The sequence below is a fragment of the Carassius carassius genome, chromosome 6 (assembly GCF_963082965.1).
Source record: "Carassius carassius chromosome 6, fCarCar2.1, whole genome shotgun sequence".
Taxonomy (NCBI): domain Eukaryota; kingdom Metazoa; phylum Chordata; class Actinopteri; order Cypriniformes; family Cyprinidae; genus Carassius; species Carassius carassius.
In genome coordinates this window covers 21,063,431-21,082,641 of record NC_081760.1, presented here as the reverse complement: position 1 = coordinate 21,082,641, position 19,211 = coordinate 21,063,431, and the positions used below count along the sequence as shown (strand labels likewise).

At 37.3% G+C, this 19,211-nt stretch overlaps 2 protein-coding genes across 2 annotated transcripts; one reads left to right on the top strand and one right to left on the bottom strand.

Annotated features, from left to right (window-relative positions):
• Positions 1 to 2,850: 2,850 nt before the first annotated feature.
• Positions 2,851 to 5,125, bottom strand: LOC132142480 (thymosin beta-11). Its single transcript, XM_059552380.1, has 3 exons — positions 4,983 to 5,125; positions 4,015 to 4,124; positions 2,851 to 3,723 (listed from the first exon to the last, which is right to left on the bottom strand). Exons 2-3 carry the CDS (start codon positions 4,112 to 4,114, stop codon positions 3,692 to 3,694), a joined length of 132 nt encoding a protein of 43 aa, XP_059408363.1. The 5' UTR covers positions 4,115 to 4,124; positions 4,983 to 5,125; the 3' UTR covers positions 2,851 to 3,691.
• Positions 5,126 to 6,078: 953 nt separating this feature from the next.
• On the top strand, positions 6,079 to 18,206 carry LOC132142479 (periodic tryptophan protein 2 homolog). The gene is made up of 21 exons (XM_059552378.1): positions 6,079 to 6,232; positions 6,439 to 6,551; positions 6,665 to 6,759; positions 7,902 to 8,001; positions 8,104 to 8,247; positions 9,609 to 9,744; positions 9,867 to 10,132; positions 10,297 to 10,440; positions 10,731 to 10,801; positions 10,888 to 11,024; positions 11,097 to 11,245; positions 13,020 to 13,167; positions 13,455 to 13,605; positions 13,721 to 13,901; positions 14,510 to 14,657; positions 16,105 to 16,213; positions 16,356 to 16,421; positions 16,552 to 16,770; positions 16,867 to 17,017; positions 17,619 to 17,693; positions 17,860 to 18,206. Exons 1-21 carry the CDS (start codon positions 6,215 to 6,217, stop codon positions 18,020 to 18,022), a joined length of 2,784 nt encoding a protein of 927 aa, XP_059408361.1. The 5' UTR covers positions 6,079 to 6,214; the 3' UTR covers positions 18,023 to 18,206.
• The last annotated feature ends 1,005 nt before the right edge of the window (positions 18,207 to 19,211 follow it).

Sequence of the window (19,211 nt, the reverse complement as noted above, 5' to 3'; positions counted from 1 at the left end):
TCAAATCTTATTGAAAGCATCACTTGTACTCCTAAAATACATTTATCTTGCTAACTCTCTAAATTCTCTTGCTAATTATTTTCTAAATCCTTTCTTTGAACTTTCTGAGGACTTCCTGAGATACTTCTGAGACAGAGTTATAAATCTGAGGCCCAAGATACAGGTAACAGATTACATTGAGTTGGCCACCTACAAATCCAACACCTTGGACAACATTTAACGATGTATCTTTACAAACAAGGAGGTGATCACAAAATAAAACCCTCTTTCTGTCCCCTTGATATAATTCACCCTCGCTTTTTGAGGCAAATAATTGATACCGTGGGGTTCGGGGTTGGTATCACTGTTGAATAACTGTTTGAAATCCGGGTCCATTCTGGACAACCTGAAAATGGCCACGGTTACCCTCTCAAGAAGCCCTCTCTTGACGCCTCTGTTTTAGAAAACTATCAGCCAATATCCACCTTTCCATTTATCTTAATTCTGGCATCAAATCACTCCACAGCACTGAAACTGCTCTTGTAAGATGTTTAAATAATTTTTTTTCTCGACTCCAGGCAAACTAACTTGTGGAGGTCCTCAGGGTTCTTTCTTATCTCCCGCTCTCTCTTCATCTTCTTCCCCTGTGCTCTATTTTTACAAAACACAACATCTTTTTTCACTGTTATCCCGATGACCTACAAATTTACTTGCCTTTGACTAAGAAAACAAACTTTACAATTGATAATCTTACTGGTTGACTTGCTGTACAATTGATACTCTTACTGGTTGTCTTGCTGTACAATTGATACTCTTACTGGTTGTCTTGCTGATGTCAAATCAAGGCTTTCTAAAAACTTTCTGATCTTGAACCCAGATAAAACCGAAGTTATTGTTTTTAGTCCCTCAGAACATAGGGCAAGTATTCAACCCAATCTCGGGACCTTAAATTCCTTCATCTCTCCCCATGTTCAAAATCTGGGTGTGGTGTTTGATAATTCCTTAAAATTTAGTAGAAGTAGGTTCTAGCTTCTTCCATATTTGCTCCCTTTCTAAAATCAAGTCATTTCTCTTAAATACCTCTCTAGAGGTTGCTATCCATGCCTTTATTATGTCTCGGTTGGATTATTGTGACGCCCTCTATTTCAGTTTATCAATGTCCCAAATCTCTCAGTTACAAGTAGTTCAAAATACAGCAGCTAGATTCTTGAAGGGGTGGGAAAAGTTTGATCATGCCACTCCCCTCTTACGATCATTGCGTTGGCTGCCAGTTGACTATCGACTTGAGTTTAAACTCTTGATATTTGTCTATAAATCACTTAACAATCAACCTCCATCTTATTTGTCTGATTTACTCCACCCCTACTCTTCGACGAGTGGACTAAGTTCAGAGGGCAAATTTCTCCTCCAGACCCCTAGAACCCGCTTAAAAAACAGAGGATCCAGAGCCTTTGAAGTGGCTGGTCCCACCCTTTGGAACAACTTACCAGTTCACATCAAATGGCTTCCACGTTATCTGAGTTTAAATCATATCTTAAAACACATCTGTTCTCTCTGGCTTTTAACATGTAGTAATATGCGCCTTTAAATTGTTTTGATCTGCTTTTGTTGTTGTATGGGTTTTGAAGTGTTTTTATTTTTTTGCTGATTTTCTCCTCGTTATATTATTGTTTGTTGTGCAGCAGTTTGGTCAGCCTTGTTTCGTGCTTAAATGTGCTCTAGAAATAAAACTAAACTTGAACTTTAAGTTTAAAATCAATTCCACTATATAGAGAACACGAACAGCATTTTTACTTAAAGAATCCAACTGTTACACTATAAACTACTTTCTCACACAGTCTTAAGGCAAACAGCAGCTTCTTAAACAAAGCCCATTAGGCTTTGCTCAACAGAGTAGTCCATTCAATGAATGTACTAAAAGTTATGTAACAGAAGCCCTGAGGAACCATTCAATAATATACTCTGCTCAAACAGCTATTGACAGATTCTGTGGCATGCCTGAACGTGCACTTCATTTAAACATCAACCGTTGGCATTTCTTGTTTTTACCAGGACAGGAATGCTTTTTTCTTATCCTTGTATATGACATGACATATAACTGAATCTAATTAGAAAGAAGACTTACAGATGCGGAAGAGCTTTTTGAATTTATCTGCTTGTGATATCACTGACATATAATGGAAACACAGAATCTTCTAGCTCATCGCTTCCAACCGTTGCAATTTCCAAGAGATTAATACACTATTAAGAGTAAATTACTTAACATCAATCCACTTACAAGGACACATGCTAAAATCATGATGGCTAGTCTGGCAAACACAGTTCTACTGCAGAGAAAATCCCTAGAGAAGGAGTTGCTTGTTGTATAAAGGAACTTGTGGCCATTTTAATTTGACATTGAGAGGAAACACTGTGCCACTGTCCTCTTTAATCGCATGCATATTTAGGCTGTCCATGAAGAAAGAGTTTGAAAAAATAATCATAATAATAACAGTTATGATGTCTAATTATAGTTACAAGTCTAATTATTAATAAGAAAAGCTGATTTTTCAGTGTCAGAGCTAAAATGATTTCACTGATATCTACTGTACTGTGTGTAGTTCTATTTCTAACATTTTATTTTAAACCTGAGATTTGTTTTTATACCTATTGATATATGGAATCTGTGTCACCATGCTAATGTAATTAGGTTTCAGAGAAGACACTAATCCATGATGCAGAAGGCAGCTACAGAAATCCCCACAAGAGATCATGATCACACGCTACAGTAATTGCATGGTCAGTGAATGAAGGGTGAAATATTTACACGTTAGCATTCCCAGTGAACTTGATCTATTTTCAGAGCTTGCATAAGAACAATTGAACAAAAAATCCTGATAACAAAGTTTTTTGATTGTTTGTTTTTTTATTACAACGGTTTCGATTTTCCATTATTGATAAATGGTTTGTGGCAATAACATGGTTGCTGAGGTTTATTCCTTTGACAAAACCCAAGAATAAAATGATCTACAGCTGAAAGCGATCACATTGCATTTACATTTTGAAAGGTGATAACCACCGCACAAGACAACCAAGACAGGGTGCGACACAAAGCAACCCCGAAACCACATCAATAAAAAGAGCACAATCAATTCAAATACAACACCCGGTCCTTAGAAGTGTTTTCACAGCTAGATTGAATTCGCTTTTTTCCTCTTCCTCTTTCTTACCAATAAAAAAAAAGCATTTCACTGAAGCAGCACTAACAAGGTGTTAATCATTACCAACATAAAAAAAACAAAGATTGTGCAGTTTAGTCTAAAAAATAAAAAGTGATGCCATAACTTTGTGAGCTGGTCACTTGTCGACAAAAAGCTCAACCGGATAATAAAAAATTTGGGAATATCCGCTAGGCCACACTCCCTTGTCCTATGGCAACAATTGAAACCAATGCAAAACCAGATGAATCCACGGCTCATGCTCCTGGAATCAGAAGTGTTCTGTACTCGTCGCTGGACTGGACAAGGGAGGCGGTCCGAATGCATCTAGATGTTGCTAGAGGGGTCAGCTCATCCCATCTGACAGTGATGCAGCTTTAGATTCTCTTTTTTTTTTGTTTCATATTTTCTTTTTTGACATTTTGGTTACAAAGTTATACTGCTAAAAGAAGTAAATGAAAAGAAGGCAATGCAGGGAAGGGAGTGTGCACAGTGCATGATGGCAACTTGTGTCTTCACGAGGACGCCTGCTTCTCCTGTTCAATGGCTGTGGACAAACAAGAAAGAGTAAACTTAACTTTGATTCTGTGTAAATGTCGTTTGATAGGACTCTAGGAGAAAATTACAAATTATAATTTATTTATATTATTATTTATATTATCCACTGGTGGTGGATGAGGAGATACCCCCTGTCTATGTAAAGCGCTTTGAGTGCCTAGAAAAGCACTATATAAATGTAAGGAATTATTATTATTATTATTATTATAACCTAAGGCCACTGATATCATAGCTTACTGTAGTTATGTAATACCAGCCAGTTTTGTGCTGTAATTCTTACTTTCTTTCGATGGCAGTGGGTTTTTCTCCTGAGTCTCAGTCTTCTTCAGCTTGGTTTTGTCAAAGCTGGTGACCTCCTCAAGGTTTGGTTTGTCAGACATGATTGGTTGTCTGCTCAAAGAACAAAAGAGAATATAAAATGTCATATATTTATTTTCTGCAAAAAATAACATAAAATAAAAAACAAGAAAAATAAAATAAAACAGAGACAAATGAAGCTCTAGAAAACTATTGTTCATTTAGTGGAGATTTGCATCACATCCCGCTGATGTTCCTGACACTGAACAAAACCGCACCCTTTCTGAATGGCGTCTGAGGCGTCAAAAAATGAATATTTACATAACAAAAGCAGTTCCCACGCTGAGGTTACAATATGAATAATTAAATGTGATAGCAATTATGTTTTCTTTCTCTTTCTGTCTTTCTAAGGTAAAAATCCTACATACTTTCGCTCATGATTTAATTTCTTTCGTGTGCACGGCCAGGCAAAGCATTCTGACTGCCTTTCGCAAAATGCGATTGCATTGTTGAAAACCACCGCCCTGTACTGCTTTATCACCCACTCCACACAATACTGCCGTTTCTTTCAACGCCCTCTTCACCAATCACACCTTATAACGCATTAACCAACTGTGCATTCGATACAAGGCAGCAAATGTGCCATATGCCATAATGAGTCACATCCTTATTAATGCATTTGCAGCACAAAGAGGATTAACAAAGGAAAAGAGGTTAACCGCTTTGCCTGAAGGTATCTAGTTTAAAGCAACATTTGCATATTCTTTATTTCTATTTGTAACATTCTGAAGATGTTTGAACACACCACGTTTTCAAATACAAAAGCATATGCTTTCCCCCGAGTTACTTTGAAAAGGACAGATTTCATGTTCAATAAAAATAGTAATATAACGGTTTACATTACACGACACCAACAGCATTATTTCATCTCTAAAACTCTCAAACACGTACCTTTGTAGACGGATTACAGTTTGAAGTCTTCTGCTGAAGTGCGTTGCAGTACTGTAGAGCGCCAATGCGCAAGAATGAAATATATAGAGGGAGATATGCTAATCAAGCGCTGACGTCACTTCTCTCTTCTCTCGGAGAACAGAACAGGGTCAGGTCAGAGGAATGTAATATCATCCGAGTTATTCGTTTTAATCAGAGATATTCCCAAACTGAAAGACAGAAGTGACATGGTGTAAGATAAAGAGATCAATGCATCTATAATTTCTCTTTTCTTTATTTATTTTTTTAGTTTACGTTGAAATGATTTCGGCATCGTGCCAAGACACCATCTGGTGGACACGTTAGACTGTAACTTTTCATTTCATGCACAAACTTTATTCATTTAGCAGGGACCAACATAACAGCTTAGATGTGTGTACGTGTTTTTTTATACATAAAAAGGTGGTTGCTTAATATCTACAAATGATAAATTGAAACGCATTAAGAGTGAAATGTATTGCATATATTAAAAGTCTTTTTTTCTCCACCGTCCGTAGCTATACTGACACAATATTTTGTTATTTTTTTTTATCATATACCTGCAATAACCTTTGAGATACAACCTTCATAAACATATTCTTCCAAAGAAGACAAATAACCATCAGTTTCCTCAATCCCTCTCTGGTTATTCCCCTTGCCAGGTGTTGACTTTAGTATACAGCAGGAACTGAAAGACAATTATAATCAACTTCTGATACGGTATATAGTCCAGACTCCAGAAGTATTTTGAGAAACATCTCCCACAGTCAATGACTTTATTTACAGATGGATCTAAGGATCCTGATACTCGATATGCTGGTGGAGTAGTATTCCAAGATGTGCATTTTATATTTAAGAAAGGAGTAACCAACCATTTATCAGTGTATATATATATATATATATATATGTGTGTGTGTGTATATGTCCCCTTCCCCTCTCTCCCCAATCGTACAGTAGATAACGTATAAATCTTGATCCACACTCCAGTCCAGTCGGTGGCGGTAACCTAGAAGCTGCCAATAAAACACCAAATAAGAAGAAGAAACATAACCTTTGGGAGACTTTTATGTGCCGATACTGGGTGCTTTTAGTTTGGTATTGTCCCGGAAGTGTTTTTGAGCCCATGTGCGTTCATGTATTTGTAATTTCTCACGTGTGGAGCGCAGGACGCATGATATTTAATGGATAATTTGTAATATAACATCTCAGAAAACATGAAGTTCGCATACAAGGTATTACAGACACTATTTAACTTTTGATGTTCTTCTCGTGAATAATTTGTATTACTTTTTTTATTAGACATTTGTGTGAGACTGTCTGCTTCTTTTAATGTGACAAAAATATGTATAATCAAGCAAATAAAAAGCAGATTGTTTGTTTTAAAACAGAATGTATCTGAGTGAATATTTTAATTCAGCGTGTTCGTATTTTCGCCTAGTTTTCCAACTTATTAGGGTCATTTTATCGCCACGGGAACCTGTGTTTCTCTAAAGATGGGAATTCTGTCATCAGTCCTGTTGGCAACCGCATCTCCGTCTTTGATCTGAAAAAGTGAGTATCAGTCCTTTTCATAATATCCCTAATTTCATTGTGCGGTCTTATTAGCAAGTGAAAGTTAGGCTGTTTTCAACTGAGGAAATGTTGTAATCCGTTTTATTTTTCAGTAACAAATCAGAAACCTTGCCAGTGTCCACCACAAAAAATATCAGCTGTTTGGGAATCTCTCCAGATGGGAATCTTGCCATACTTATAGATGAAGGTATGGAAAGGTACACAATTCACCATGCACTGTTTCCCCCCTGTAATAAGCATTATTGTATTGTGGAGACCATTTTGAATATAATTTCATCTAATTTAAACCCAAGAGTTAAGGATTATGAAAAGGCTGTGATGTAAAATGTTAATCACAAAAACAACACAACAACAAAATCCATAGTTGGAATAATAATTATGATTTCTCACTAACAGTGACATTTCAAGACAATTATAATAGATTTTTTTGGTTGAGCTTTTTGACTGTTTGATGTGCACACTTTTTGTCAGAATTTTAGCTAATGAAATTTCATATTAGAAATTATTCACCTTTTCTGTGTCAATCAAGTTAGCTAATTTGTGACACTTGTCATTCTTCGTACAGAAGGTCAGATCTCCTTTCTTCCAGTGAAGCACATTATTGTTGTCTGTAGAGCTGCTTTATACCTGAATTGGATTTTGCAACATCAACACTTCAGTTATTGAACTGAATCAAATGAACACTGAATAATGACACTATTGTTTTATAGAGCTGCTTTACAGCAGAATCTGAACTGTTTCCATAATTAATTCTGCTGTGTTTCTATTTATCACTACGGAGCTACTGTTTTGAAACAATCTGTATTGTATAACCGTATGAATTTACTCTTTGGAACATGCTCAAGTAAATGCTACTTTGAGATATAGGGAGAATTTGATGCTAATATTTTAATTTAACTTTCAATACTAATAATAATATAATCTGTAAAGGAAACCAAGTGAAGTAAAGAGAAGTTGTGGCCAAGTATGGTGATCTATACTTGGGATTGGTGCTCTGCATTTAACCCATCCAAGTGCACACACACAGTAGTGAACACACACCTGCTGCGGGGCCGGGGAGCAGCTGGGGGTTCAATGCATTGCTCAAGGGGTCTCACCTCAGTCGTGGTATTGAGTGTGGAAGAGAGCACTGGTTATTCACTCCCCCCACCGACAATTCCTGACGGACCTGAGACTTGAACCCGCAACCTTTGGGATGCAAGTCCGACTCTCTAACTATTAGGCCATGACTGCCCAATAATTTTTTTAAGTTGGAAAAAAAATATGGTTTTACAGGTTGGTGGTTAGTTTTTTGCTGAGATAATTTAGTGTTTGACTAATGTGTTTCAGATGGAGCAGCCATACTGGTCAGTTTGGTCACTCGGGCAGTACTTCACCATCATCACTTCCACAGTCCTGTTCACAGCGTGTCCTTCTCTCCTGATGGAAGGTCAGCTATTACACACAGCGGGTAATAACTTTGCAATATGATTTTATGCATGAACAGCTCTTATTAGATTTTCCCTGGTCTTGTTCCTTTGTTTCTTTAAAGGAGGTTTGTGATAACAAAGGAAAACGTGGCTCTAATGTATCATGCACCTGGAAGAAACCGAGAGTTTAATGCATTTGCATTAGACAAGAGTTATTATGGGCCATTTGATGAGACGACATGTATCGACTGGACAGATGATTCCAAGTGCGTAACAGATTTTTTTTCCGTATCCTTAAATGTATGGATTCTGCAGCAAAAAGCATTCACTGTTTTATTGTGCATTTTATACTTCCTTGCAATTTTAAAGGAATATTTCAGCCAAAAATGAAAATTTGTTGAAAATGTTTTCACTCTCAGGCCATCCAAGATGTAGAGTTTGTTTCCTCTTGGATTTGAAGAAATGTAGCATCACATCATTTGCTCACCAGTGCATCCTTTGCTGTGAATGAGTGCCATCAGAATGAAAGTCCAAACAGCTGATAAAAACATTACAATAATCCACAAGTATCCACATGACTTCAAACCATTGCTTCTGGACAAAATAAAAATCCATAATCTGTAATAACTTTCCTTAGTGGAAAAAGTCCATCCACTGTTGTCCTCTCATATTAGAATCCACCCACATATTTGTTTAGACCTGTTTTTGCTTGATCTGTTGGATGTCCTGATTCAGATGAGACACCTTTTAAACTGGAGAGAGTAATATTATGAATAGAGGGCCTCTTATTGGAAACAATGGTTTGAAGTAAAAATGTCTTGATGGATTTGTTCATTAGGAACACTTAACTTTTCGCTTCTCACTGTGATGATTTATTGACTGGAGTCACATTGATTACTTGTGGATTATTTTGATGTTTTTATTATTAGGGGGAGTCGTGGCCTAATGGTTAGAGAGTCGGACTCCCAATCGAAAGGTTGTGAGTTCGAATCCCGGGCCGGCAGGAATTGTGGGTGGGGGGAGTGCATGTACAGTTCTCTCTCCACCTTCAATACCACGACTTAGGTGCCCTTGAGCAAGGCATCGAACCCCCAACTGCTCCCCGGGCGCCGCAGCATAAAATGGCTGCCCACTGCTCCGGGTGTGTGCTCACAGTGTGTGTGTGTGTTCACTGCTCTGTGTGTGTGCATTTCGGATGGGTTAAATGCAGAGCACAAATTCTGAGTATGGGTCACCATACTTGGCTGAATGTCACTTCACTTATTATCCATTTGAACTCACATTCTGAAGGAATCCATTCACTGCAGAAGATCCATTGGTGAGTAAATGATGTAATGCCAAATTTCTCCAAATCTGTCCCATGAAGGAACCAACTCACCTACATCTTTGATGGCCCGCAGTCTAAGTTTATGTTTTAACTGTAACATTTACATTTTTGGCTTAACTGTTAATTTTAGGGATCGATCATTTTTGAATACTGGTTTACCACATGATGCTCTAGTCCTGACTTTTCTATGGATTTCCATAGTAGTATGTTTGAAATTTAATGAACTGCAAACAGTGCAGGTGGGAATGCCCTGTATTTATGTGATCGATTAAATTCTTGCTCTTCTTTGCTGATAACTAGGTGCTTTGCTGTGGGCAGTAAGGACATGACCACTTGGATCTTTGGAGCAGAGAGATGGGCAAATCTCATCTACTACTCGCTGGGAGGTCATAAGGACATCATAGTGGGCTGCTTCTTTGAGAAGGACAGTTTAGATGTACGTTTGTAAAGTGTCTGCTGCGTTTGTGTAGCACAGGAGTGAATGTTAAGTTTGTTTTTGCATTGCAGATACCTGATCTCACGTATGCCACCTTTAAGCTGTTTCATTTGTTTTCACAGATGTACACAGTGAGCCAAGAGGGCACTTTGTGTGTATGGGAAAGTGACACTGAGCTCGAGGACTTACAGAAGGGCCCAAAATACTCTGAGAGAAAGAAGATGGAGGAGGAGAAAAAAAAGAGAGAAGAAGTGGAAAGCAACGATGATGACATTGAGGATATTGTAGGGGAGGATGGAGAGACTAGAGGAGATGTGATTAAAGGAAACGCAGATACACCCAAACAAGTGGAAGGCATCAAAAATGTCCGCTATTCACAAAGGAGCAAGTGAGTTTTTTTTTTTTTTTTTTTTTCTGAAACTCTCCTTATTTCTTCAATCTATGGGTCTTTTCTTTAGACTTGTTCACACCAAGATCAACGTTCTGGTTATAAAACATGGCAAAAGCTCTAATGTCTCTGTAATTACATTTTAAATCGGTCATTTATTGCAGGCACTATTTTAACAAGTCGGGTGATTTCAACAAGTTGACCGCTGCAGCTTTCCACAAGAAAACACGTATCCTCGTGACCGGTTTCGCATCTGGAGCATTCCACCTGCATGAGCTGCCAGAATTTGACCTCATTCACTCACTCAGGTTTGTAATATTTCCATTGAATATTTGTCAAAAATATCCAGTAGCTTTTTTTTTTTTTTGAATCAGACCGCACTGTTCACAATGTATGTTTTTGTGTGCAGCTCACGAGGACAATTCAATAGAAAGATGTGTTTTATAGAAATTATATAGAAGACTTTCAGATGAAGATTGCTAAATTTTTGCCTAGCCCTTACAACCAGAGTATTGTGTGTTTAATGTATCTTCAGTCTTAGCCACAAGTGATTGTGGCTTTATTCCATACTGCTAATGTAGCATAATATCACATCTAGTATTTCAGATCAGAGGATTTCTACCATTGCTATGAATCCCACTGGCGACTGGATTGGCTTTGGCTGCTCAGGTATTGTTCTCAACCAGGTTTGTTCATCAGAGCACAACAGTATGCTGTCCTGTGCTGTAATGCCTTGTTTCCGTCCCGTGTTAAAGGCCTGGGCCAGCTGCTGGTCTGGGAATGGCAGAGTGAGTCCTATGTGTTCAAACAGCAGGGACACTTCAACAACATGAACTCTTTGGCTTATTCACCTGATGGTCAGTATCTTGTTACTGGAGGGGATGATGGAAAGGTAAGTCTTCTACCAATAGGTTTTTGTCATGAGATTAAATAAGAGAGATGCAATTAAACTGTTGCTTTCCAGGTTAAAGTGTGGAATACCAACAGTGGCCTCTGTTTTGTGACGTTCACTGAACACTCCAGCAGTGTCACTAATGTTGCCTTCAACTCCAGTGGCTTTGTGGTGGTCAGCGCCTCACTAGATGGCACTGTTAGAGCATTTGACCTGCACAGGTATCAACTGTTATCCATTTCCAACCATGTACTCACTGCTGCACAATACTTCATGCTTGGGTTTCCTGTTATGTTTATTACTTCAACCTTTATTTTCATATTCTTTTTGAGTCTCTTATGGGATGTAAAATAAATATTATAAACATGTAAATATAAATGTGATCATAAATAAGATAAATTTGATTATTTAATTAATAATAATAAAAGTGTTGAATGAGTTTTGAATCTGTTGATTGTGATTTAAAAGTAGACCGCTCAATTTATTTGCAGATTTCTGATTTATAGCTCTCTTGTAGACTTGTAAAAGTATTGCTTGTAGAAATATATCTCAGACATCCCAACCTGCAAAAAGTCATTTCAGGGAGGTATTTCCACCCCCCCCCCCCCCCCCCCCCCAAAAGGAAGGAAATACATCTCATGAGAGTATCACTCACCTTCTGAGTGAGACTTTGTCTATCTGAATGGGAGAATTGAGATCTATTGGAGCAGCCTTCCCTGCACTTAGCCTGAAAGCATAAAATATTATTTCTATAAGGTATAGGCCTATGTAATTATTCGTTAATTATGTTTAAAGATGTAGATTACTTTTACTATTTATATAATCTGCTTATACAATTTATGTAAACTGCTTTTATTTATTTTCCATTGCAACTTTAAACGGGTCTAAGGAGTGGTTTTCATGTAGCCTTGGCAACTAGCCTGAATAATATGCAGATTTAATGAAACTTGTCAACTCACCTCAACATGCCTTTTGCAATCATATAACCCCCATGGGCAATGCTTGAGCAAGACTGTCATTATGTTTGACACCTATAAGACAGTGGTACACTTTCGTGTAGTCTGCCATAAAATGTGTCTTATACTTTTTTTTGTTTTGTGGCACTCTCCCTCTGCCATGGTGCTCCTGTTTCTAGATAGACATAACTGATTAATTGTGTTCAGGACTCGGGAGAAGAGATAAAAGCCCGCCCACACTGACAATTGATTGGTTGATTTGCAGAAACAGGCCAATCAGGATGCTCTCTGTCTTACATGCGCTTCGCACACGCACATTAGCACACACACGCAAGGTCTCTCTCTCCCTCTCTGCCGTGCGTGCGCTAAACGGTTTGAAACACAGTATCTGTTTCGCATGTGCGCTTTTGCTCGCTCGGTAAAGATTCCGGGAGATTTTATCTAATTTGCGGGTCTCAGGGAGCCGCTTTCAATATGCGGGAGACTCCCGGAACTTCCGGGAGACTTGGGATGTCATTATCTTGAAGATGATATTTTGTATTGACAGCAAAAGTAATATCAATAGTAATATAATAACATTAATAACAACAACAACAATAATAACAATAGTGATAATAACAATAGTATTGCTAAAGATGGCGATGATGATAATATTTTATTACATATATTATCATCACCATATTTAGTATTACTATTGTTATTATTATTATTGACATTACTATTTCCGTCAACACAAAATATTATCATCACCATCTTTAGTATCACCATTGTTTATAATATAATATTATTATTATTATTATAATACATGCTATTACTATTTTAATAATTACTCATTTGTCATTTCTGCTTATTTTTCATTGCTGTTGCTATCATTGCTGTTGTTGTTTTTGTGTTTTGTTGTCATTTTGTGTTCACCCTATGTTGTATGTTTTTGCACTCTAAAGAATAAAAAAAGAAATCTGCTTCCTATGCACATTCTGCACTGCTGAACACTCTGCTCTCTGTTTATTCTCATTTTGTTCTCATTCTCCTCTCTCAGGTACCGGAACTTCCGTACCATGACGTCTCCACGACCGGCTCAGTTCTCCTCTCTGGCGGTGGACAGTAGTGGGGAGTTGGTGTGTGCAGGCTCTCAGGACTCCTTTGAGATCTTCCTATGGTCCATGCAGACTGGACGACTGCTAGAGGTCAGATAACACCGAATTAGGATGCTCGTTTCTGATCATGTGACAAGTGCAATGTGTAATATCCTTGTATATAGTTATAAATTTGTCAATAAAAAACATTATGGTTTGTTGTACTGTAAATGGTTGAATATTAAAAATGACTGTTATTGGCAAACCTATAGTTAGGCTTAAGATTTGGTTGTTGGTCCATTTTCAGCCAAGACTAATCATTCCAGTACAAGCATCATTGTTGAGCTTCGCAGTTGATATGTAATTGCATTCTTTGTAACTCTTTACTGCTGGAGTAGGTGCTCAGTGGTCATGAGGGTCCTGTCAGCAACTTGTGCTTCAGTCCAGTCCAGTCTGTGCTCGCCAGTGTTTCATGGGACAAAACAGTCCGCCTGTGGGACATGCTGGACAGCTGGCAGACCAAAGAGACCTTGCGGCTCACCTCTGATGGCAAGTTCCCCAAGTGACCGGTTTATGTAAAACTGTTTAGAGAAAAAAAAGAGCAGGTGGTTTGGAAAGAGAAGAATGTGTTATTTAGAGATGTCTTTCTCCTGTCTTTATTCAGGACTCGCTGTTACATATCGTCCTGATGGTCAGGAGTTGGCAGTTGCCTCTCTGGATGGTGAAATCACATTCTGGAACCCTCAGACTGGAGGACAGACTGGCTCTATCGCTGGCCGCCATGACCTGCAGATGGGCCGTAAAGAAACCGAAAAGATCACTGCTAAACAGTCTGCCAAGGGAAAGTATGTCACAGATAGTTACATATAGAAAATTTGTGTGTGTACATATATACACACACACATACATACATATGCTATTTATACATACATACTATAGCTATTTTACTGCCTGATAACAACCATCATCATTAGCAACTCTGAATAATATACCATAAAGTTACACCATTTAGTAAATATAGTTTTTGACTGTTTACAGTAAAATGAAACTAGATTACTTCAGTTTTAATACTAGGCCTGTGGTAATATTGTTGGAGTATATATTTAAAGCAAATATTGAAGTAAATGATGTTGCCAGAATGATTTTTTTTTACACTGTAATGGATTTATGATAATAATCTGGTAAGATTTTGAAAGGCTTTCTTCTCGAATAACGTTTTATGTCCTCCATTTTTATTTATGTGTTGAAAATGTTGTGCCTTTATTTATTTATATAGCAATAAGCAGCTGTGTTGTAAGTGGGATAATGTTCATAAACCCCTATGGTTTTATTCTGTGATAACAACTGACTGGATTTACATTAACCCCAATAAACCTAATTTACCCCGCTGAACCTAGATGTACTGTATGTGATACCAGCATTAATCCCTTATTTCCTCTTAACTGATTTGTAGGTCCTTCACCTCCTTGTGCTACTCAGCAGATGGTGAATCGATCCTTGCAGGTGGGCAGTCAAAGTTTGTGTGCATTTATAACATCAAGGAACATGTTCTAATGAAGAAGTTTGAGATCTCCTGTAATCTCTCTCTGGACGCTATGGAGGTACACACACACTTATTAAGCAAACTTGCCTGTATTCACTGCAGAAACAGACATAAAACTATAACACAAAACTTCCATTTTGATAATGGTAAGATTATTTCTTAATAGCTTATTGTATTCTGATCATTATTTATGACACATAAATGGTGCTAAAAAAATATAGAAGCATACTCTATGTTTTAGAACTCAAAACATCCTCATTAGTCCAAAAACTGCTTTTATTGAAACCAAGCTCCCAAAATGACTAATTTGGAGTTTTTATTCCGAAATAGAGGTAACACAAATCAACATCTATTACTTCATAATCAACTATTTGGCTTGCACATTAACAGGCATGAGAAATGCCACATGATCACTGGACTACAACTAAAGTTTACAGTACATTTACATTTATTCATCTAGCAGACGCTTTTATCCAAAGCGACTTACAAATGAGGACAGTGGAAGCAATCAAAAACAACAAAAAGAGCAATGATATAAGTGCTATAACAAGTCTCAGTTAGGTTAACACAGTACACCTAGCATGGGATTTTAAATAACTGAAACAGAAAGTTTTAATTTGTAAAGTTACTTTACAAATCATCAACGACGTGAAAGATTATTCGTTTGGATCATTTCATCATGAATTATTTGGAAATTGGCAGGTTATGTTTAGGCCCTGGATGTTAGTAATTGTGCAGAAACGGAGTCGTAGTGGTGAGATCATTGCGTTCATGTATACTCTGTAGACACGACTGTGATCAGCTGTAATAAAAATCTAAACATAATGCAGCAATCAACATTTTTCATAAGTTTATCTTGGCAGCTTTAAAATAGTAACATAGTACAAGTTTTCAAAAGTGTTACACATATTTTTCATATGCAGAGATGTTAGCCATCACATCAGTGGACGTTTAATTTGTAGACTTAAGCCAAGGCAATTCACCTTTATTTATATAGCACTTTTAAAAAATACATTTTGTGTCAAAGCAGCTTTACAGTATCAAATAGGAAAATAGTATGTCTGTCAGTGCAAAAGGACAATAGTAAACACTAATTTTCAGTTAAAGTCAGTTCATCACACATGAATTCAGTTATGTCATCGTCCAGCTCAGTTCAGTTTACATAGTATCTGTGCAATCAAGTCAACGATATCGCTGGAAAGGAAGTATCCCCAACTAATCAAGCCCGGGGTGACAGCGGCAAGGAACCGAAACTCCATCGGTGACAGAAAAGAAGACACCCATTTAAATGAATTGTTTTAATCTGTCCTTTTGTTTCGAGTTTCGAGTTTTTGATGTAAAAATACTAACACAGGAAATGCAGTCTCAAACCCTTTGTAATTTAGTTTCCTATTTCACCTGGAAAAAAATCAACAGTAATTATGCTGTATATTCACTGAATTAGCATGTCATAATTATTTTACTCTAGCTTCTGAAGTCATTCTGCCATGTTGTTCTTTTCTCAGGAGTTTCTCGACAGGCGTAAGATGACTGAGTTTGGTAGTCTCTCTTTAGTGGATGAAGGCACAGGGGATGGAGACGGAGTGGCGCTCAGTCTTCCTGGGGTCAAGAGAGGTGAGTCCACATCTCACTGATTAATAAAATCAGTTTAGATGAGCATTTTGTTTTAAGAGCATTGAATGTATGTATTACTGGATATATAATGTATACTGTCTTTTGCATGCAACTCTTATGCCTGTCTCTCCTCATCTGCCAGGTGATATGAGCTCCAGACGCTTTAAACCAGAGATCCGTGTTAGCTCTCTCTGCTTTTCACCTACTGGTAGAGTTTTTGTCTTTTCAGCACAACACATTGATTTCAGAATATTTAACCATTCAGAATCATGTTTATTATTACATTTTTATTGAATATGGAATGGAATGATAATGTTTTGGCCTACTTCTCCATTCAGGGCGCAGTTGGGCAGCAGCCTCCACTGAAGGGTTGCTGATCTACTCTCTTGACGCCTCACTGGTGTTTGACCCCTATGATCTAGACATGGATGTCACGCCAGCAAGCATACGGCAGCAGATGAGGAAAAAAGAGTGGGCATCGGCCATTTTGCTGTCTTTTCGGCTAAATGAAATGCCACTCATAAGAGAGGTTCTGGAGGCCGTTCCTTATGACCAAAGTATGTTCCCTCCTAAAATTGTCAAATAATTTCTTGTCGTATTCAAACTACATAATTTTGATGTCATTCTTTTCATATTATTGTTTGATCTTTTAGTTAGGGTGGTTTGTAGCTCACTGCCAGATGTGTATGTGGATAAGCTTCTGAACTTTGTGGCCTCAACTTTGGAGAAGTCCAACCACCTGGAGTTCTACCTCAGCTGGGCTCAGTGTCTGCTCACCTTACATGGACAAAAGCTCAAGAACCGGTCAGCAGCAAAGCTCTTTTCAGAATGATCTCACACTGGTTATCCAATCCAAGTTTTCCAATTCTTATACTATATTTGCTTATACTATATTTTCCCTAAATTGCCCGTTTGGCACAAATGATATGCATAGAGACAGAATTAGCGGTTACATCACATTATCATACCATTGATAAATTAGCTAATTTTAAACACATCAAATGTCTTTATCTCTTTCAAAGGATGATTTTTGGGCTGACCCACATCCAATGTCTTCTTGATTTTCTCCAAAAATTAAAAGCATACAATGTCATATTTGATATTCAGTTATTGTAAAAAAAAAAAATATATATATATATATATATATATATATATATATATATATTATATTATATATATATATATATATATATATATTTTTTTTTTTTTTTTTTTTTACTAATGGGAGGAAGGTATTAAATAAGTGTATTTATTTTTTGACCACAAATATTTTTTGGAGGTTAAACTCCTTCTTTCACTGCTGGTTTGTACAGAAAAGTAAGGAAAAATGTTTAATGTCCTATTTTGCATTGTTTTATCTGTTGTTGATGAGCACTGTATGACTGCTTATATATCTCCTTTTCAGATCTGGAGCTGTGTTGCCTACTGTACAGCAGCTGCTGAAGAGCATCCAAAGACACAGTGATGATCTATCCAAACTGTAAGCTTGACAGAATTCTAAAAAGGAAGATGTTGTTAATGTTGCCAATAATGTATAGCCATTGTTGCTGATATGGCATTAAAACACAAATAAATAAATAATTCTAAAAAGGAAACAATGTTAGTTTATCTGTCAAGTTTAAATGGAATATTTGTTTTCTTCCCAGTTGCGACTGGAACATCTACAACATTCGTTACGCCGCTGCTCTGTCTAAACAGAGAGGGATGAAAAGAACAGCAGCAGAGTCCCTCAGTGATGAAGATGAGGAAGTGGAGGAGGAGGTGGCAGTGGACTCTGGAGGTGATGAGGAGAATATAATGAATGAGTAGTGGTGGAAAACTGATCATGAACACTTCAGCTGAAACATGGACAAGCAGCAGTTAGTATGCAGGTTTATGTATTTTGTCATTGTAAACATGGACAGACAGCATCTGTAACCTTGTAAGAAAAATGACATGACAACATTTAGACTTTTATATATAAAATATGAACATTGGCTTAACTGTTGATAAACGTGTTGTTTCTACTTTTTTTCCTATTCTTGTATAAAAGATTTGGAAGCTTGTTTCTGTAAAAAAAAAAGGGGGGGGTGGGGGGGGGGGGGGATATTATTGCAATGTTTTTTTTTTTCCAACCTTTTTCAACTCGCTGCCCACACAACCAAACACATATGTTTGCGTGTCCCTCTGCAAAAAAATTTAATTGACCCTGCTATTGTTGGGTTAATAACTTAGTACTCAGAAGCTAGATTGTTAACTGTCTTTAATGAATGAACTGGCAATGAACAGGAAATAACTCGGACTGGCACCGCTCAGCAAAGCGGGAAAACCAGATCCAGGCAGAGATCGGCAGCGGGTAGAGAGTGGAGCAAGCAGTCAGGAGGGAACATGTTGACAGCCATTTATGCATGTTTGAATTTGTTGTTCTGTAGCATATGCAGCAAAAATATCTAAGATACATTGGTTTATTCTTAAACCAATCAGCGAGCTCGAATAGTGGAAGCATAGTTACAGTTTAATATAGATTTTTTTTTGTTATTTAATTATATGTAATGATGTTATTATGTTATGACTTAGACATTTTTACATGTATTAACAATATTATTATTATTTATGGCCCACCTGCAATACTATTGAAAACCACTGGCCTAAATTGTAAGAAGTTGCAATTACCATTTTGGGTGTTGTCTTTGGAAGCCCATTTCTGTCACTGAATAAAAAAAAATAAAACAAGGTAATTGTGACTGACTTTATCTCAAAATTCTGATTTTATTTCTTAGAATTCCGAGATATAAAGTCACAGTTCTGACTTTATAAATCACAATTGCAAGTTTATACCACACAATTCTGATAACAATTCATAGGTACCTTGTTTTATTGTTTATTCAGTGGCGGAAACAGTCTTCCATAGTTGGCACAGTGCTTAACCAGAAAAATTTAGAAAGGCAAGTCGTGCTGAAAAGGTTCCTGACCCCTGCTTTAGACCCTGCAGGAAGCTGTATATGACTGGCCCTTTGTA

Coding starts and splice junctions, on each gene's coding strand:
- LOC132142479 (XM_059552378.1), top strand. Junction 8,002..8,103: donor TCCTTCTCTCCTGATGGAAG/GTCAGCTATTAC, acceptor GTTTCTTTAAAG/GAGGTTTGTGATAACAAAGG. Junction 16,214..16,355: donor TCTTCCTGGGGTCAAGAGAG/GTGAGTCCACAT, acceptor CTCATCTGCCAG/GTGATATGAGCTCCAGACGC.
- LOC132142480 (XM_059552380.1), bottom strand. CDS start 4,114: ATGTCTGACAAACCAAACCTTGAGGAGGTCACCAGCTTTGACAAAACC. Junction 3,724..4,014: donor CCCACTGCCATCGAAAGAAA/GTAAGAATTACA, acceptor GTTTGTCCACAG/CCATTGAACAGGAGAAGCAG.